The 22,437-nt window shown below is 38.2% G+C and overlaps 1 protein-coding gene across 2 annotated transcripts in view; it reads left to right on the plus strand.

Moving 5' to 3' along the window:
• LOC108695761 (zinc finger matrin-type protein 4-like) overlaps nucleotides 1-21,396 on the plus strand; it is a 274,884-nt gene extending 253,488 nt beyond the window's left edge. The window contains exons 7-8 of one of the 2 annotated variants that reach the window (XM_041568712.1): nucleotides 8,249-8,379; nucleotides 20,527-21,396. In XM_041568712.1, coding sequence (XP_041424646.1) covers nucleotides 8,249-8,379; nucleotides 20,527-20,657 — 262 coding nt within the window. In that variant the 3' untranslated portion in view covers nucleotides 20,658-21,396. The remainder of the gene's footprint in view (nucleotides 1-8,248; nucleotides 8,380-20,526) is intronic. The other variant, XM_041568713.1, reaches the window with a different exon arrangement.
• Nucleotides 21,397-22,437: the final 1,041 nt, after the last annotated feature.

A 22,437-nucleotide genomic window follows, 5' to 3' on the forward strand; every position in this document is an offset into this window, starting at 1 on the left:
AATTCTAACATCAAGAGCCCCCAGTAGTCCAGGAGAATAATACAGAAACAGTTTATCACACAGTTCAGGCTTTGATTCCTGACAATAACCTGTTAAAAACAGGGGTCTTTTTTACCCATGGGCCTCATTGAAATATAAAAAGAGTTGGTGAGCTACACACGAAGAATGTAAAAAGTTCCTGGGCATTCCAAATTAAGCATACGATTGGCTATTTGGTAGCCCTATGTGGATTGGCAGCCTACACAACGATCTGTTTGGCCATAAATTTGGTTTTATGCAGCCAAAAATTGCCTCCAAGCCTGGAATTCAAAAATAATCACCTGTTTTGATGCCCTGTGAGCAACATCCAAGGGGTTGGTGAGCAACATGTTGCTCAAGAGCCAGTGATTGAAGACCACGGTGCTAAAAGGTACCACAAAGATGAGCCATCCTTTTATTGTCTTCTTTGGGTTCTTTTTTGTCCTTTGTTGCTCCAGCTTGAACCATCCTATATGACACCCACGTGCATCCCCTCTAATATTTAGGCAGTGCCACATTCATAATAATCACCTGTTTTGATGCCCTGTGAGCAACATCCAAGGGGTTGGTGAGCAACATGTTGCTCAAGAGCCCGTGATTGAAGACCACGGTGCTAAAAGGTACCACAAAGATGAGCCATCCTTTTATTGTCTTCTTTGGGTTCTTTTTTGTCCTTTGTTGCTCCAGCTTGAACCATCCTATATGACACCCACGTGCATCCCCTCTAATATTTAGGCAGTGCCACATTCAGAGAGGATTATCTCTTTGGGTTCCATTCCATTTACGCTCAGAAAGGTGTGCATTCAAGGGTGGGACGCAAATAATAATTGTAGGCAAAAATCTTTGTGCTTTTTACCTTTCCATCCCTCAGTAAACGAGCCCTCAAATTTTTCCTGAAATAATTCTATTACCTCTAACTGCCGAAAGAAATATTCTAACTACAAACTGTTGGTTCTCATCATGATTTAAGGTATAGAAAAACCAACTCATTGCCAGTTTACTTGAATGTCATAATTTACTACATCACAACATGCCACAACCATTGACATAACAAATGGTACTGTAACTTGTTCCCGTCGGAGTCAGCAATTGTTGAAGGCAATGGCATGAAACATTCATCACAACGAAGCTCAGTACTTAGCCGTTTGTGAGTGTTATTACTGTGTATTTTTGCGTTGTTGTTCCTAATGAGTTCCGGAGGGATAGACTGACAGTAATATATGTAAATTTTTAAGCACTACATAATGTATTAAGCAGCCCACATAATGTATACTTTTCACTTTCATTTTTTCTTCTACCCTCCGCATTCTAAAATAATATACCGTTGCCTTTATAATTATAAATTGGTATTTCGGGGGGAAAAAAACTCTTATTTTGCAAAAAAAAAGGTTAAAGAGTGGGTGGACTACAGAATTTTTATACTATAATTACATAAATAACAGATCTATGAGAGTGTGATGCCTTCGCATCATTAGAGGGAGAAGGTTACTGATTGTGCGGAAGGAATATCCATCTGTTTTCTTGCTCACAGCCATTAGATGTTGAACTTAGCTCCAAATGAACCTGGAACATTGTATTCAGAGCTAGTCTAATTTCTCCCAATGCATAATCAATTACTCACACTCTCTGAAGCAAGAAGGCTGTTCTGGCTTCTTGATGACTAAATGAGTTCTGCTTTGGACTGTAAATTAACTTGCAAAAATCTCTTTAAATATGTACAGGCCTCCAAACAAGGCTGACACAATTTGCCCTTAAAAATCCTTTAATATCCTAAAATCTCAACATAAAAAAATATAGACACAGCATGACTACTAACAAGGAAAGCTGTTTTGCTTGACATGTATCTACAGATGAAGCCACTTGGATTTGTGTGTTAAATGCATCATGACTAGGGATTAACCGAAGAAACTGTGTTATCCAAAGTCATCTTAAGTGACGGGCGAATTTATTCGGCAGATGGGAATTTGTGGCGAATAAATTTACAAAACCGATGTGAAAATTTGCCGGTGGCAAAAAAAAATAGGCGCCGGCGTTGTTTTTTTCGGCGCCGGCACATTCCAAAAAAACGGATGCCGGTGTCAAAAACGAGATGCCAGCGCCGTTTTGCGAATTTTTCGCAGTTTTGCAGAATTTTTGGGCAAATCGAAAAGCCCCAAATTCGCTCATCACTAGTCATCTTAACTCATTTAATGCATTTAACCTTTTCATTTGCATACCAAAGCACCATTGTTCACAATGGTGAATGCTTTCATTAGATGGGATGCTGTGACGCAATTTTCTGTGTTAAATGGGATAAGTGGGATATCTGAGTTTAGTTATTCTGTGTCAAACACACAAACCAAAGTGGCTTCATCTGTAGGTTGAATATACAATGAGACCACAACTTGCTTGTTAAATTAAATCAATATATTATTATAATACACAAGAGCCCTGAATAATCTGTAAATGATATCCTTATAAAGGTGTCATTTCTGTCACATGACTGTCAGGGAGCCGGGAGCTCCCTCCAGGGAGGTAGTCTGGATCAAGGAGGAAGCCCTCTAGTGGGAGCAAGGTCGCGGTATCCGAAGGGTTAAGCAGAATCAGTAGTAGTGGTCACAGGCAGGAGTTAACAAGGGCAGGCAGATCAGAATCAAATATCAAGAGTTCAGGCAGGGGGTCAGAACCAAGGCAGGAGCAGGAAACAGGCTGGGAGCAGGAATCAGGCTGGGAGCTGGAAACAGGCTGGAATCAGGCTGGGAGCAGGAATCAGAAAACACAAACAGGAACCCAGGATCAATGGCAGCAAATCCTATTCTTGGGCGCCATCACAGTGTTTTGGGCGCCCTTTTATGAGGAGATCCCAGCACCAGTGATGACATCATCATGCAGCAACGCTGCAGCCATGTGTTCAGCATGGGCGCCGCCATCTTGGATCTTCACTGTGTCTGCCGGGAATGTAAACAGCGCCGTCGGGTACTTCTGGCAGTCCTGACAATGACTCACTGAAACTGTATTATAATAAATAAAGTACCCCCTGTAGCAAAATATGAGAATATTAGAAGTCACCTTGGAGATCCATGCCCTGTATAAAAAAAAAAACTTATAATATCCTTCTATTTTACAAGAGGGGGGAATTTATTCACTATATAATACACATATTATCTATGCAGTAAATTGTATTCTTATAAACAGTAAATTGTATTCTTATAAACAGTACTTTGTGATCAGTTATGATCAGAGATTAGTGACAGGGCTGTTTTAAAGCCTTAGTGGGCCCTGGGAACAGTGGCGGAATTACCGGGTGAGCAGGGGGTGCGAAAACCATGCCCATGTCTTTGGCCACACCCCTAAACACCACACCCATTTTATTTATTTATTATATAACACAAACCAGATAAGCCAGTATAATTACTTTACAAAATGATAATGCGGATATTAACCCCAGACATGCCAATTTAATCCCTAAGTAAAATGGATAACAGTCATACTAACCCTAAAGCTGCCAGTATAATACTATAGAAAATGAATAATCAACATATTAACCTCAGGCGTGCCAGTAAACCTACTACAGAAAATTAATAAAGAGCATAATTACCCCAGACGTGCTAGTACAATTACTACAGAAAATGGATAATCAGCATATTAACCGGTTGTGCCAGTACAATCAGTGTAGATATGGCCTATAAGAAATCCATCAATCCCAGACATGCCATTAACTCCATACTCTGAGCAGCTGTTGAGAGAAGCTAAGCTAAGGGGTCGTTGCAAATTATCAAGTAGAAAATGAGGTTGGCCTGTAATATAAGCTGATGCTGCAAGGCTAATTATTAGACTCTCATGCTAACTGTACTGGTTTATGTGCTGCCATCTAGTAATTATTTGTGTACTGTATATTGTGAATGGGTCCCTAAGCTCAGTAAGTGACAGCAGCACAGAGCATGTGCAGTGAATCAGCAGAAAAGAAGATGGGGAGCTACTGGGGCATCTTTGGGACAGTCCCTCATTTGTACTGGAAAGTCCCTATTTCCTCTGCACTGAACAGCCAGAAAAAGAAACAAAGTTTCTCACTTGATTGGCTTTTAGCAGAGAGCACAGAACAGCTAAAAGGTGCAAATAAGATACTTTGTAACAATTTTGAGACACAAAAAAACAGTTTAGATAAGGAGAAATATTTTCATACTTTTCATAACCTGCCAAATTTTGTAAAATGAACATGGTAATTAGGGGGTGTGGCCACAGAAAGGGGCGTGCTCAAAAAATGTCGATGTTCTACGTGTGAAAACATTTTTTGTCCCTCTTTTTACTTCCAAAATGTTGGGAGGTATGTAAGCCTACTTCTTTAGTTAAGTTTTAGTTCTTCTTTAAATCCTACAGAATAAAATGGCATGAGTTCCAGTCACATCAGCCTGGATCTCAGTAGCAATGATGCCATCTTTATCTGAATAGCAGTTTTAATGTTGTCCAAGAAAACCCCAGAATCCCCAGTGTGCAAATGTATAGATGTCAGTGAACAGACACTCTACAATGCATTCTGCTTATGCAAACATGGCATAACCTCTTGTTAATCACAGCACTGACTTGCCATCCTTGACAAATAAATGCCTGTCGACAAGGAAATAGAAACAATTACTACAGGAAAGTGCTCCCTAGCTGATTATTACTGGGGATTAATGGCTACCACGTATAATAGTTGCATTGAAACAGAGATGCGTAGCAATTAGGGGTAAAATATGGCTTCTTTATATGTAAGGTTTATCTTGCATTTATTTTAATTTAAATAGGCAATAAAGTATTGTATACAAACTTAGAATAGAGAATGCACAGACTATGTCTTCTCAACATATTTGCAAAATATCAAGATACAACTTGTGTCATAGCTCGGAAAGGGTAAGTATAAAATATAACCGTATCAGTGCTGGATTAAGGTCCACAATACTATAGGGGTGTTTGTATGTGTCATTTTTAGTGATAGGTGAAACTGTGAAAATGCATTGAAGTCAATGGTCGTCATCGCTAGTGATGGGCGAATTTCTCCTGCTTCGCTGAAAAATTCATGTAATTCCTGCGAAACAGCAAAAAATTTATGAAACTCAAAAATTGACGCTTGGGTCAATTTTGACACCACGTTAAAGTCAATGGGTGTCTGAATAGCATTGACACACAGCGTTTTTGATGAGAGCAACTTTTCGGACACGCATCTTTTTTTGACGCTGCTGAATTTTAGCTGGAGTTTCGCCAATTTATTCGCCGGTGGCAAAACACGCGAACTTGCGCCAGGCGAATTTATTCGCCCAACACTAGTCATCACAAATTCGTGTCTGTTGAATTTATTCTCCCATCACTAGTCATTTTTGTTTAAGAATTTAAAAAGCCCTATAAATTGTCATGCAGGCATTTCTCCATTATTTACAGTGTCGGACTGGGCCAGCGGGATACCGGGAAAAAACCCGGTGGGCTCCATGCTCTTGTGGGCCCCCCCGGCCAAGATCCACTTCTTTGTCGGGGGTCGTGGCAAAATCAAAATTTCACACGTGCGCACTAGCATTGCACATCGCACTAACGTGGCGCTGCAAATGACGCGCATACACATACCCGGCACCGGAGTGCCGGAGTGGCAGGGGTGCCGGAGGGGGGCCGGGGCCAGTAGCCCCGGTGGGCCCCAAGCCCCCCTGTCCGACCCTGATTATTTATACAACTTGGCACAGTATTCATTTTCACAAAGGCATGTAATTTACATATTTAATAGGGTATAGCCAGTCCTATGTTCCCTGTGCCTGGATTATAATGCAACAGATTATAATCTGAATTTTGGTTTTGATGGCTAGAATAGATATTTGAGTTTAAAGGACAAGGCAACTCTATTAAGGTTCACATTCAACCTAATATTTTATGCATTTCGGCAAAGACTGCAGGGTCATGTGAAAGGACAAAGAGGGGAAAGGCAAAAGCAACCCTAGTGGTCAATCAGATCTAGTCTTATTGCTGAAGTCTAGTAAACCATTTGATTGTTTCCAGTCACATGTATACAGGTAATATTTAGTTTGTATTAAACAAGTTATACCTTACCTTCTTTTTAAGGGCAATAAAACCGTGGGTGGCAGTAATCTTTAAAAGGACCAAAAGAAATTTGCTTGACAAATAACATTGCAAACAGACACAGATGAGTGTGGGAGACAGTGGAGGAGTTAAAATTCCCTTAGGCTTAAATAACATGTATGAGTAACTGCACATTATGTTCAAACACACAATCAGTTTTGGTGTGTAATATATATCTCGATATTCACAACTATCAGCCACCTCTTCACAATCAAGTCTGGAGGTCTAGCTGTACAGTGTATACTAGTGTACACTAACAACAATAATACGAGTCATTTATGTATGCACTTGAAAGCGTGGGTGGTCAAATGAATGCTACAGAGAGCTCATATTAAGGTGATTCATTAGGAGGGTTGACAATGTGACCCTTCTAATGAATGGTATGCAACTGTATCTATAATACCACCCTGGATCTGGCAGCGGCTCCAGACTACCCATGGTGGGCAAATGTGCATGCAACTCTTATGATGCCTTGAAAGCCAATGGGAGTCAGTATTGATCAGGAACAGATAGTTGTGTCTTTTACATCCTGCTTTTTATTGTTCTTACAATGCCATACAAGTCACCTGTATATATATAAATATATATACATACCCAGCTTGTCTGAAGACAATCTGCCAGAGCCCTACATTCTAGGTTCTAGATTCTTTCTTAAGCTTAATCCATTTTGTTTAAATAATAGCATTCCTAAGCAGCCAACAATTCTCTAGCAGGAGTTTTGACATCCCTTCTACAATTATATTCTTTGTTATAAAACAACTGTTTATTATAGGGTTGACTTGCTCATTTACAGGTGATTGTGAGCATGCAATTTTGCTTTCCCCTAGCAAATGATTTTCAGGCTCAGTTATCATTTCTGTGCACGCTTAAGTAAGCAATGTGTGTGTTTAGCAGGGGAAAAGGCAATCCATTTCTCTGCATGATTCACGTGTTCGTCTAAATGACAAAGCACACTAGAAAGATTCGCAAGTTACTCATAATAATAATAATATGGCCTTCAGTTCCAGAGCTACCTTTAAAGACAAAAGGCTGGAAGGGAACACAGTTATGAAATTTAAGAATGTTCCACCTTCAGCCTGTAGCTGTCTGCAACTGTTAGTGGGAATGCTTGGATTTGTTCAACAACAGCTGGAGGACCACAAGTTAGTTTCACCTGTTATTCAGAGGGCCCTGTGCTAATGCCCCCTCTGCTTTTCATTTGAAACAGCCCATTTGTTCCTTGGCAAAGTCTTCCCTTTAGAACCCTAATACAACTCTATCCACCCTTTCCTTTCTCCATACACATACTGCTTCATTAAGATTCCAAAAACTGCCTTCATGGTTCAGTCAGTTCACTGCCCAGTAGCTATACAAGCAGTAACTTGCTTAGAAATAATACCTCCCTAGTCATTTAAATTTGGTATCAGTATGGCATTTCCCCTTTATAGCTATCCATCTGCTTGATTCAATATGGTGGCATAGTTCACTGTGGGTATAGAACTTTACTATTGTACTTTATGATGAATGTATGAGCAGAAATGCAAATTGTTGTGGAACAAATCTAAGGCAGCAAACTCGATTGCAGTCGAGTTTGCTGCCTTGGATTTGTTCCACAACAATTTGCATTTCTGATACATGAATTTGGGATATCGAACACAGGATAACCCATGGAATTAAACCAACAAGGACTTTTGGTGAGCACTCATTCCTTTATTTGAATATGAGCAGAGTCATGGTGGCTCCTACATATATTTGAGTATATAGCAGTAGGATCTATCATGAAATGTGCGTTAGTTTAGCCATTCTCTGTAGAGTTCAGTGGCAAGAGCTTTTTACATGACTTATGTGGCTTTTATATAGATGCCTACTGAAAATGTCTCAGCAGAGCTTTCAAGAGTTTCCATCTATAGCATAAATTTAACTGAAGTCCAGTCTAAGTCTTGGCCACACACATGCACACACCTAGCGGGAGTAATAGTGATTTGGTCATGGAGCGTTCTAGAGGAGCTGGATACAATCTTCAAAAGGACTACTCTTCTGCAGATAGGCAGATCACAAAACTTCAGATACTGAACCCAAGACCGTTCAGCCTATGACATAGTGTGCTTTGCACAACATTCCAAGCTCATAACTTATTTAACAAGGAACTGTACTCTTTCTCCTGTTTTGGCAGTGCCAATAATATCTCAGATGGAACCAAACCACTTGGGAACGGGACTCCTCAGAACCCAGCAGAGCTGCAAAGACAGCAAAGAGGCAACTCTTACACAAAAATCAATATGCAGAAGCGATGTGGAAAAGAAGGTAAGCATCTGTGTGATGGAGATGTCATGCATGCAGCGAGGAACTTTGATGTATGTAGAATGATTGAGTAGAACATATATGGATGCAAATGAAAACATCAGATACAAAATCAAATAATTTCCCTGTTGTTATATGGATTTGGAAGTTGACTTATTTCTTCAGTCTTCTCAAAGGAGAACTTATGCCTAACTAAAGAAGCAGGCTAGAAATGTTGTAAATTGTGTTTTGGCCTTCTGTACCAGACAAAGGCAACCACATGGAGCTCTGTCATTCCAAAGATGCCCCTGTAGCTACCCATCTTCTTTTATTTTTATTCACAGCACTTGCTCTGTGCTGCTGTCACTTACTGAGCTTATATAAAATATAAAAATTTGAGCCATATTCATTTTAAGGGTTTAGCTCTCCTTTACGTTTTCTTTGGGGCAACCTCTGCACTGTGCAGGTGGCTAAATTCACCCATGTACACATTGAATCAGAAATCTATGGAGAAAGAGAAACTTTATAATTTGATGGGACAGGTCAGCAGAGTTACAAGCACTAACAGAGACACATGCCATAAGGTAAGACGACTAGCAGGATTGAATTCAATGAGGGAAAATACGTATTTTATGGGAAATATCATAAAAATGTCACTGCAGTCTGTGGGGAAATATGGAAATGCATTTATTATGAAACGGAACCTGACCATATGCTCACCATCCCATCTGCATGACAATCAAGTCTAAAGTGAGATCCAAGTGTAGCTCACCATGACATGAGAACTAGTCGTCCAAATGTGCACTGCCCCATGTGGATAAATCCACTGACAGGCACATAACAGTGAAAGATTTCCTTTTGGAGGTAAACCTGCACGAGTTATAAAAATGAAAATGCATTTATATGGAAGATGAATTCCACTGAAGTGTGAGCGCCAGTTATAATGGCTTTCCTTTCTCTCCACTCTTCTGTGTTTAACAACCTTTAAAGTGAGTGGGTTTAACACCAGCTTGCAGCCAGCTGGAGCATTTGAATGTTACAGTACAATAAGGAACAGTCCTGACTGCTAAATGCAATAGAAATAGCACCTAAATATATGTGTGAAACACACGCCTCTGTATATATTGAAGAGCAGGCATAGTGACATTGAGGGGCACAGAATTCCTATGCATTGACATAAACAAACTTTTCTTCAGTGCAGAAATTAATAGCAACCAATCGAAAATGACATGTCTAGTGCAGTAAAATTAATGAATGCAAACATTGGATTGGACCGTATGGCTCACTGTTTTTAGTTGTTCCTAAGATCTTAAGAGGTGGTTAGATTTTCCTTGCACATATTGTAGGTTATTGTATGTGCCCAATACTAATAGTGAAACATAAATATTTAAATTGAAGAAATAACTAATAATAAGAAATAATTATTTTGCTTGATAAAGAGAAAGCAATGAAGGTGCCTGCTCTGCCTATATTGTTACCCATATTGCTCTACACCATGTGACCCTCTGCACCTCCAGAGGTAAAAGGCAATAGCTTTACTTGGAACAATAAAAAAAACATACAGTAGCTTTTAATCTGGCTAAGCTATGTCTAACACTGTATAACCAGATCTCACACCACAACTGGGCACATCCCTTCCAACAACAGAAAAGATGAGTTGGCATTGAGAAGGAATTAGTCAGTTTTGACTCCACTCATTCTCCAAACTTCCCTCACCATACTTGTGCAGTTATATCAGCCTCGAAACATGCTGGACAAACACAGGGCAATACAAATTATTATCACATGATGCAAACATACCATTAGCAGATATGGTGATGTTTCTTTATACACTTATATTGACTGGAACAGCCAGACATATCATTATTATATAGGGCTTATCCTATATTATAATGTTCTTCAAGCTTTTACAAATATAGGATTGTCCTCTTTACCTTCCAAAGGAATTTGAAAACTGGTTGTAACAAAAGAGATCCCGCATAGTTGTAATCTCCTCTCTGTCTACTACAAAGAAGCAAAAGGGAGTACACTGCCCAGACAATATTATCTTTATGAACAAATGGGAAAAACAATGGCTGAATGGAAGGGTCCTACGACACTAGTAACCCAAGGGCAAATTCACTAAGATTCGTAGTTGTGCCAGCGTCCGCTTCGCCGCACTTCGATAGGTGTATTTTCGTCAGCGCTACGCAAATTCACTAAAATCCGAAGGTGCGCTCAGGGGAAGCATAAGGTTGCGAAGTTGCTCTAGCGTTAATTCGCGAAGTTACTCTAGCGATGCTTAATTTGCATAAGGCGCCAAATTGAAGTTACAATGGAGGTATATGTAGCAGCACTACACAAGTCTGGGAAACCTTCAAAACATCAAATAAAATTTTTATTTTGCCCTACACATGTTCCCACTGTATAGTTAAGGTGCCATGAGTTAGGAATTGTAGGGGGGAAGGAGGGTAGCACCAAAAAATGTTCGTTCTTTTTCAGCCAATCACCCATAAAAAAAGAAAAAACGCCAGCGTTTTTTTTTAACTTTTTTTGAAGCAATCCCTATCTACTCTATTGCACTTCTCCTGGTCTGAGGTGGCGAAGGAAGTCTGACGTAAGAGGTAGCGTTCAGAAAAATTTGCGCGTCAGTGATTTTGCATATCTACGTTCATTGTGCAAATTCGCCAGGCGTAAGGGTGCGAAGTAAGACTAGCGAATTTACGCCAGCGTCCGTTAGTGAATCGGCAAATTAACGAAAATGCGCTACGCTAGCGAATTAACGCTAGCGTTAGGCGCTTCGTCCTTTAGTGAATTTGCCCCCAAGTCTCTAATGGACAGCTTTATCAATGGTCGAATTATAAATTTGAATTCGAATTTTCAAGTTTTAAAATTCACACATTCACATTTTATTTCCCCATATTCGAATGTAAATTTGAATGGGAAATTTATCACACCTCAACCATGGAAACAGTCCAAATTTGAGTATTTGCCGCCTAAAACCTGCCAAGTTCATTTACAAGTCAGTGGCAGAGGTCCGTTGAGCCATTTGGAGATGTTAATTAACCTTCCTGCCATTTGAGGTTTTTTTTTTCAGGAGAAAAACTAGATTTGTATGAATCAAATACGAATCGAATACAAATCGAATACGATTCGAATTTTCGGGTTGGAACCATTCATTTGAATATTAGACATTCAAATTGTTTCTTAAATAACCACGCTGTCGAATTGTGAGTATATTCAAATTTAAAAAAAATTTACATGAATTTAAAATTCAACCTTTGATAAATGGGCCTCCAAATGTTACAACCAGCAAGAGTCATAAAAAAAAAAAACATATAGCACCATACATTAGAAAAAGTTTTGGGAAGCCGGATCAATGACACATGCATGGTGGTTAGGGATGGGCGAATTTGACCCGTTTCATTCGCCAAAAATTCACCACCGACACCCATTAAAGTCTAAGGGCTCGAAAAAAATAATTGTCTATGGGCATCATTTCTGCGGCGAAACAAGGTGAAAAAATTCGCCCATCCCTAATGTTGGCAAGTCTGAAATACCAAGTTCCTATGGCAAGCTCTTTGCTGCAGAAATTTGATTGTAAATTATTGTAATGACCCCCTGTTTGTTCTACTAATTTATTGTTCTGCTGTACAGTGCTTTGCCCTCAAGGAGCGCTATACAAATATACATACATACAACCAGCAGCGCCCAGAGCAGAAAGAAAGTTGTACAAGAAACCCATGTTATGAGCTTCTAGAAGCTAGCGTAAATAGAGCAGGACAAATCTAAGCAATGTCAGGTTCTATAGAGTATCCATTGGGAAATTTAAGAAAGGGATACCTGCCTGTCCAGTAAATTTCTCAAGAGACATACGTCCTTATAACTTGAGGGTTTTTTTTTTATTAAAATTGCCTTCTCATCCCTCTCCCAGCCTTGCATTGCCTGCCCCTTAAAACACAAGCTCCTAATACCTAAGCGCATCTTTCTTAGTAATGCTGACAGGACTCCTGTTGTTAATAGGAACTTGTCACTAGCACCTAAACAAAAGGACAAGTGCCCCTTTAATTGCATTCATTGAGTGCACGGAATAATGTAATAGTCTTCTATTGTAGCGCTCGCTGCCACTGGAACCAAGATTGATTTAGAACACAGGTGACTGGGTTGAGCTGCAATGGTGCATATTTATTCCTGTGTCAGTGCTTCCACACCTCTATAAATATGTAACAGGATTGCTGAATGTATTCTTGCACATTGTAGTCATCAATCTTTGTATACTGCAGCAGTGCACCGGACCCTGATAGTACATCTCCGTCCTCACTCACGCTACAGCATGTTACGGTGCACAAGAATATCCTGAAGGTCATATCCGAGGAATTTCCTCCCAAGACTGACAGGGTAACACTTGAATGACAGTAACAAAAGTCCACATTTCAATTAGATTTTTTTATGTACAAAGAGGAATGACTTCATTTTTTTTTGTTGATAGGCGTACGCATTATATTTTTTTAATCCGGCTATAAACAGCACTGGCAAAATAACGATAATCTGCTTTTCTGCCTCAGAGCAGATTGATGGAATAATAAATAGATCTCCTTACTCGCAGGAGTAAAGCCGGGCCAATGCAGTGGTAATGCCGCTGTTATTCTCAGACTTAATTTTCCCTGACTTTTAAATCATATTGAATCATTTTGTAGACTGACGTGTAACCGAGCAATCAGAACCGATGACTTTATTCAAGTTTGAGTAATGTTGAGAAAACTAGTAAAAAGTAACTCTTTTACTTGCATAGTGACCTGTAATGTGATGTTTAATTAATTATCCTTCCTTTCATTATTACAGTACAGGTATGGGATCTGTTATCCAGTATGTTCAGGACCTGGGGTTTTCTGGATAACAGATCTTTCCATAATTTGGATCTTCATACTTTAAGTCTACTAGAAAATCATGTAAACATTAAAGAAACCCAATAGGCTGGTTTTTCATCCAAAAGGGATTAATTATATCTTAGTTTGGATCAAGCACAAGGTTTAGTTGAAATGGCTAAAAAGGTCCAATAGGTCAGAGCAGCTCCCATTGACTTCTATAGGACCTTGAATGCTTTAACTTGCCAAAATTTAGGGACTTATTTATCAAAATCTAACATTTTTTGAGTATTTAAATTAAAAAAAGTACAACCAAATTAGAATCTACTATTTGACCTTATTTATTATTTAATAAGCACAAACTGATCGGTTCAGGCAAAAACCTGAAAAAGTTGTGATTTTTACAAAAAGCCCGATTTTTTCCGAAAAGTATGAACTAGTTGGATTTTCAGGCTAATTCACAGAAACCAAATAGGGTAGAAACCTCAGATTTTTCAAGTTTTTGGCATTCGGCTTTGATAAATAACTCCCTTAGTGTAATGCAACCCCCTCACCTAGATCTGTAAAGTGGTGGAATCTGAGACTTGAAGTCCCTCTGCTTTCTAGAGAATTGGGGCACTAGCCACTATGGAAGCAGAAGGACTCCATCACTTTACAATGGAACAAGATTGGGAAGGAGTTGCATTTCACAGTAAGTCTATGGGATGCTGGGAAATGGTTGGTCAAAGTAACATGGTTTCCTTTCAATGCCTGTGTAAAGAAAAAAAAATTCTGGAAGTTCCAGGTAATACTGGATATATGGATATGTATGTTGATGCAGCTTTTCTACATAAGCCCAACTGAATTCACTCTTCACAAACAAGGGGGATATATTTTTCTTTAATGAATATATTTAATGAAATATATGTAAAAACCTATGAATGGGGCAGATCTATTAAAGATGCAGTTGTGCTTTCCATGAAAATTCGAGTTTAAAAAATTAATTTATTATACCCTGACCCTGGAAATAGCTTGAATCCAAAAATACACCATCGGAAACCTGTCGAGGTCATGTAGGAGTCAATGGCAGTTTTTGCATGAAAACTGGTCAATTCCAGTGATTCGAGTTTTTTTCACTTGAGTTTTCGGGTTGTTAACCCCGAACGCACTGAATCAAATTTTTTCCATTAGAGTTTTTTCTTAAATAAGAAACCATTCAAGTTGTGAGTTCATTCGACCTTACGGGGCCGATTCACAAAGGGTCGAATATCGAGGGTTAATTAACCCTCGATATTCGACTGGGAATTAAAATCCTTCGACTTCGAATATCTAAGTCGATGGATTTTAGTGCGTTCGAACGATCGAAGGATTATTCGCAAATAGTGCGATCGAACGATCGAAGAATTATTACTTCGATCGAACGATAAAATCCTTCGAATCGAACGATTCGAAGGATTTTAATCCAACGATCGAAGGAATTTCCTTCGATCAAAAAAAGTTAGCCAAGCCTATGGGCACCTTCCCCATAGGCTAACATTGAGTTCGGTAGCTTTTAGATGGCGAACTAGGTGGGCGAAGTTTTTTCTTAAAGAGACAGTACTTCGACTATCAAATGGTCGAATGGTCGAACGATTTTTAGTTCGATTCAAAGTCGTAGTAGCCCATTCGATGGTCGAAGTAGCACAAAAAACACTTCGAAATTCGAAGTTTTCTAACTTCGAATCCTTCACTCGAAGTTAGTGAATCGGCCCCCTATATATTTGAAATTCGATGTTGGATAAATAACCCCCTTAATGTTTTCTCTTCCTCCCCTGTAACTACATTTGTTAATGTCAGTCATAATAGAGAATCCTGCTGAAGAAGAAATGGAAAAGATAAATCAATCAAGCAGTTTCAGCCATTTGGCATAATACACCTACCCCTTTAGCATTTTGATATTATCATTCTTATAAATTATTTAGAAGAAAATCATTTTAAATAAAAGGTCCTACCTTCCTTCCAACATTGTCAACTCATACTGGTATATAGAAGTGTTTACCTGTTAATTATAAAATAGCATAAGCCACTGGATTTTCACAAATCGACTTTTTCTGTAAAAATTTGTTTTTTAGTTTTTTTATTTCTCTAAAAATGTTTTTTATATTTTTTATACGGTATAAAAACCACAAGCAACTCGAATACAAAACTATGGCAAGTGAAAGGAATCAAGATCCTACAGAAGTCAATGTTAGCTGTGCTGGTCCCGTTGGACCTTTTTTTTTAGCAATTCAGTGTCTATGAAGATTCTCGTTATCCAGGGCATGATGATATACACTAGTAGAATTAGTATTTGCTGGTTTTGTATTTTTTAGAGCATTGTTCAGGGTTTTTTTCGTTGGTGCTTTTTATATTCGGATCTTTAAATAAATGACAAGGCATTCATGATTTTAAAGAAATGATTTTGATTTTGTGATTTAAAAAAAAAAAACACCAAAATTATTATGTCGATAAATACACCTCCCGTTATAATTTTTAAGAATATAAAGAACCCAACCCATTTTATTAGGAGCATATTTTTTATTTAAGACAATGCCATGTGAAGTTTCCATGTATTATTCAATAATACTGCTCTGTAGCAATATTTAGTCTATTTATCAAGCTCTGAAGAGCCAAAAAAAACCTACGAATTTCAAAGTCAGATGGTCTAAAAACTCTGAATCCGAAACCCCGGCATCTAAAAGCTCTCAAGGTCCTGTCTAAGTCAATGGGAATGGGGAAGTTCCCAGTGTCTGCGCTGATGTTCGTACTGATATCCGATGCGGTTTCAGCGCAAAAAACTCAGAAAGCCCTTTTTTTGGGCTTTTTTATTCATAAATAAGGTCCATTTGGGAGTTGCTCAAAGTTTGATATTAAAATACTGAGATAAATATGGACCTTGATAAATAACCCCCTATATCTCATTAATGTGATTTATAATTCTCAAAACTTCACTGAATTTGGGGTTTGACGACCTGCCTTTCACCTATGCTTTCATCCTGTTGGGAAAATATCCAGGATTAGCTTTGATTGGTTTGCAGTGCTGTTGAAGGGAATCCAAAAATTACTTTTTAAATCATACTTCACGTGTATTTTGAGCAGAGGTTTTAACCCTTTTCCTGACAGATTACAATCACTATCATAATAATCATTTTATGTTTTGTGAAATTGAAATTGGTAAATTAAAGCCCAAGAAATGCATCATGTCCCCCAGTGAGGAAGGTCTTATGGGCCACAGGCCACCTTCATATAATTGTTTTTATCATGAATTGCAGAATATGGATATAGGATCTGTTACCGGGAAACCCGTTATCCAGAAAGCTCCAAATTGTGGGAAAGCCATCTCCCATACACTCAATTTAAATCAAATAATTTACATTTTTTTAAAATGATTTCCTGTTTCTCTGTAATAAAACAGTACATTGTACTTGATCCAAACTAAGATATAATTAATCCTTATTGGAAGCAAAACCAGCCTATTGGGTTTATTTAGGGGTAGTTTAATCAAAGGTCGAGGTGAATTTTCAAATAAAAAAAAATCTAATTTTGAGATATTTTTTATGTACTTCGACTAGGGGAATAGTCCAAAATCGATTTGAATTTGAAAAAAATTCGAATATCGAAATTCATCATGTACAGTCTCTTTAAAAATTCGACTTCGACCATTTGTCATCTAAAACCTGCTGAATTGCTGTTTTAGCCTAGGGGGACCTCCTAGAACCTATTAGGAGTCAATTGGTGGACTTTGAAAAATCAAAGTTTTTTTGGGGAAAAACTTTGAATTGAATTCGATTGAATGCGCTATTCCTTCAATTCGAAGATTTGAATTTGGCCAAATATGGACCTATACGATCGAAAACGGACCTGTTAAACTTGAATTTCGGCGTTTTTTCAATTTGAAATTCTACCCTTGATAAATATGCCCCTTAATGTTTGATTCATTTTTTTAGAAGACTAATGATACGGAGATCCAAATTATGGAAAGATCCTTTATCCTCAATTCCCAAGCATTCTGGATAACAGGTGCCATAACTGTATACATAGGTCAGCACAATTAAATTGCACAGTGAGCACACACATGCATATGAGTATCTTCTGCTTGTAGCTGGGTAGACATCATTTTTACTTTTTTCAGCGGGGCTACTGGAACCCCAGCAAATATTGCAACCTACAGTATTTCTAATCAACTACAAGTAGCAGCTACCAATTTCATTGTGTGACATGAGCCTTAGAAATGGACCATCCACACAGTGTGAGGCTGGCCCATTCCCTCCTATGCTGCAGTAAACATGTGAGTTATGGAGGAACACCAGCATTGCAATAAAGATTCTAGGTTCCATTTGTGCTTTGTTTTAGAACAATGAGATATATAACTAGGCAAAACAATAGGTACAAAGATGCTCCAAAAGGAGCACTAATATAAGTAATACACTGTGCGGGGAGGGAGGGGTAAAGGGGGCAGATCAAGGGCAATTGAGGGGGCTGTTATATCTCAGGGGGGGTTAGTTCTCCTTTAAGGTAAAGTTTTTACTCTGTTTGCTGCTGTAACAGCCTCTATTCATCTGGAAAGATCTTTACTAGATATAGGAACATGGTTGAGTTCCATTGAGCAAGTGAGGGGATCAGTCCTGGCTCCCAGATTGTTCCCATGGGGTTCAATTGGGGTAAAGTCAGGGCTCTCTTTAGGCCAATCATGTTCTTCCACTCCTATCTCAGCAGAGCTTTTGTGTTCATGGGGGCATTATTGTGCTGGAACTGTGCTGAGAAAACCTTCCCCAAACTTAGTATTTCCACATATTTTACTGAAATATACAAAGCAGGTAAAGCCAATGTTTAAATGCTGGTGTAACTTTCAATTTATATTCCAGTAACACCAAAATATTTATAGTGTTGACATATAATGAAAAGTAACTGTAACTAGTCATTGGGGTTGAACAAGGAAAAAAAAAATATTTTCATTTGTGTTGTTCCTAATTCATTAATTTAGAAATATTATATATATAAATATAGAACTTGTTTGGTATTTTTGCAGATAAATACTGTATATAACTGAAGATAACAATGAGCATGAGTCATATATAGTATTTATAGATGAAATGCATATGCAGTTCTATCTTTTGCTTTTTTTTTTTTCATGCATGGCTTTATGATAAAATGGAAACATTTGGAGACGTGTGTTTTTTATTTTTACCCCAAGAAAGAATGCTTTCTCTCACATTTAGGGGCACATTTACTATTGGTCGAATATCGAGGATTAATTAACCCTCGATATTCGACCATCGAAGTTAAATCCTTCGACTTCGAATATCGAAGTCAAAGGATTTACCGCAATTCATTTGATCGAACGATCGAAGGAAAAATCATTCGATCGAACAATTAAATCCTTCGAATCAAATGATTCGAAGGATTTTAATCCATCGATCGAACGATTTTCCTTCGATCACAAATTGCCTAGAAAGCCTATGGGGACCTTCCCCATAGGCTAACATTGGTGCTCGGTAGGTTTTAGGTGGCGAAGTAGGTGGTCAAAGTTTTTTTTAAAGAGACAGTACTTCGACTATCAAATGGTTTGAATCGTTCGATTCGAAGTCGAAGTTGTAGTCGAAGGTGGAAGTAGCCAATTCGTTGGTCAAAGTAGCCAAAAAAATACTTCGAAATTCGAAGCAAAATGGGAATTTTGACCCCGGCGTCAATTTGCGGATGATAATTCTGACGGCGGCGCGCATTAATGTCAATGGGCGTCAGTATTTACTGCCTGCTAAATATAGGGCTGCCTTGTACAGATGCTGTGCAAATGAGCACTAAGGGGGCACTTTTGCACTTGAGTAGTGATGGGCGTATTTCTCACATTTGACTTCTCCGAAAATTCACGAAATTCTCGAATTTTGACGCCGGCGTTTATTTGCATCAATTTTGTCGGTGGTGTTAGAGTCAATGGGCGTCCGAATAGTGTTGAAATGCAACAGTTTTGATGCGAGCAGCTTTTCTGAGGAGCGTCCAAATTTTTGGACGCCGGCAAATTTTTGCTGGAGCTTCACAAATTTATTCGAAAAGCGGAAATTCGCTGTGAATTTTATTCGCCCATCACTACACCTGAGGAAAATGACTCCTCAAATCCGTCAATGAATCCTAACTTCTTTTGAAACAAAATATTTAAGAAATTACTCAAAACACAAGCAAAGCCAGTGTTGGACTAGCCCACCGGGATACCAGGAAAACTCCCGGTGGGCCCAGGTGTCAGTGGGCCTCTTGCTTATAATCTTTTGGCCTGTTTCATGGTCATTCCCAATTTCTTTATGGGAACAAAGAGACTTAATAATGGGAAAAATAGAGTATAGTATGTAGAGAAAAGAGACTAGGAGAATAAAGAGGTTGAGTGAGGAGAGGAGGTCTAATAGTTTGGAAAACGTCTTCTGGTTGGCCTCTGGTATCCCAGTCCAACACTGAGCAAAGCTTGCGTATTTAGGGGGTACCAATTTGCTAGATAATTTGCGTTATTCTTACCATCAACCAGTGTTCCTTTTCTTTAAAAAGTGCACCTACATGCGGTAGTATTTATCAGTGCAGGCTGCTGCCATCTTCCCCCAGATTCCCAGGCATCCATTGAGCCTTAGTCATACTTTCAGCCTTATAGGCAAACAACAAAACATTTCTGTACAGTACATAAACCAAGTCTGAAGAGGCACAGGGGATGACTAAGAAGCCAGGGGAAGATTGCAGGGGGCCACCCTGGTCCAGTGGACTTTTTAAAAAAAGAGAAGCAATTAACAAATTGACTCAGACATTAAAAGTCTACTTTAAACATAAAACTGACATGTTGAAAAAGGCAATATAGTTTCCCTGTACAGGTATGGGATCTGTTATATGGAAACCCGTTATCCAGAAGGCTCCAAATGAGGCCATCTCCCATAGACTCCATTTTAATCAAATAATTAAAATTTTAAAAAAAAAATTTCCTTTTTGTCTGTAAAAATAAAACTGTACCTTGCACTTGATCCCAACTAAGATATAATTAATCCTTATTGGAGGCAAAACAATTCGATTGGGTTTAATTAATGTTTAAATTATTTTTTAGTAGACTTGCGTTACGGAGATCCATACTATGGAAAGATCCCTTATCTGGTCCTTGAGAATTCTGGATAACAGGGCCCATGCCTCTATTTACATGATACATCATCTGATATGCTTATGCTCATAATTTCTTCTTTTTGGGGGGTTTTAAATTTGTTAGAAATATTTGTTCTGGCAAAGTACAGTCTTAATCATTTCAAAGTAACTGAAGAAAAAAACAGTGCTATTTCTTATTTTAATGATTGTGTTTCTCTTTATTCAGTAGGAAAGGACAATGACAGCGGAAGAAGTTCTCTAAGTCCACCGCAGATTTCAGAAGTTACCGGAGACTGCTCACCAGAGAACACTTTCTTTTCTGCCATGGTGGAAGAGGAAAGCCACATTTTGTGCTGACTCCTGTGCCTTTAATACAGACACATTTTTATGAAGTACAGCACAAGAAAGGGCTTTTTGTTGAATATCACTTGGATTTACTGCCAAATTGGGCATGAAATCATCTCAATAGCAGCTCCTATCTCCAGCCTTTTCTAGTTTCATGTAAAATCAGCTTTAGAAGAAAATGTAAATATTCTGGGGTATTTTGGGGGGAAGGGTTGTCTGTTTTTCAGGATTTTACCTGACATACATCACAAATCCAGGATATGTATCTGCAGGGGGGGGGGAAACAAGGCATTTTGATACTCTCAGTCCTCAGATACTCGATTTCAGTTCCTTATAATATGTACATTGTTTATCTGAGATGATGAAGATCCATCCTCTCTACAAAGCTCAGAAAAGATCATTAGAGCTGCTCAAAGAAGACACAAGATGCATTTGGACAGATTATCGATACAACTCTTCCTTGGCTGACACCCCCCCAACATGCTCTTTAATACTAAATTATTTTTGAAAGGTCAAAGGAATGTCTAATTTCACTTGCTAAGTCTATGCACATTGTCCCCAGTGGTAGAGGTTGAACTTTGTATACCCAGCAGCAAATTTCCAGTTTAACATAAAATAAATCATATTTCCAGACTTGAATACATACATACATATCACAAGTCAAACACCCCATGTTTAATAACTATTCTGGAATGTTGGGAATACAGAGAGGCGATTGCTCTATTATCTTTACATATTGATTCACTGAAATTAAAAAACAAAATAGTTTATTTTGGTAGAGAATACATCACAGTTGTGTTACACTCAAAATACTTTTCTATTTCCACTGTGATACAGAATTCTGTAATTAGTGCAAATAATTTAAGAATGCTCTTATGCCGAGGGATTTGCACCATAGTTGAAAGAGTTATTGCTCTATTCCAAGACTTTTTTTCTACTAAAATTTAGGGGGTTATTTATTAAAGTCCAAATGCCAAAAAAAATCAAGGGTTTTTTTTTTACTGTAGTGGAAAAAACCGCAAATTTTTGTGATTTATTATACCCAGAGGCTGCTAAAAGTCAGAATTTGATAATACTCCATCTCCAAGCTGTCTGGGTCCTGTAGAAGTTAATGGCAAATGTCCTATTTCAAATTTGAAGATATCATGGTCTGCGCTGAGTTTTGGACAAAAATATGAAAAATTCTGGCGTTTCGGCAATTTCACGTAAAATTAGAGCGTTTCGGGCATAAAACCCGGAAACGTCTGGGTTTTTTGCGCAAAAACCTTCATTTTTCCAACCGATTTTATCATGTTTTTTCAATGATAAATAATGTCAAATCATGGACTTTTTTTACTAAAGAAAATCAGGAAAAAATAAGATTTTCATAAATAACCCCCATAAGGACTTATTCTCAATAAAACACTATTTTGCAACTTGAAACAGAATAATGAATTGAAAAGAGAAGTACAGGTATGGGACCTGTTATCCAGAATGCTCAGGTCCTGGGGCTTTCCGGATAATGGATCTTTCCATAGTTTGGATCTTCATACCTTAAGTCTACTAGAAAATTATAGACATTAAAAAAACCCAACAGGCTGGTTATGCTTCCTAATAAGGATTAATTTTATCTTAGTTTCGATTAAGTAGAAGCTACTGTTTTATTTTTACAGAGAAAAAGGAAATCATTTTAAAAAATGTGGATTATTTGAATAAAATGGAGACTATGGGAGATGGACTTTCCATGATACAGAGCTTTCTGGATAAAGGCTTTCCGGATAACGGATCTCATACCTGTATATTAATAAAATGC

The sequence above is a fragment of the Xenopus laevis genome, chromosome 7L (assembly GCF_017654675.1).
Source record: "Xenopus laevis strain J_2021 chromosome 7L, Xenopus_laevis_v10.1, whole genome shotgun sequence".
Classification (NCBI taxonomy): domain Eukaryota; kingdom Metazoa; phylum Chordata; class Amphibia; order Anura; family Pipidae; genus Xenopus; species Xenopus laevis.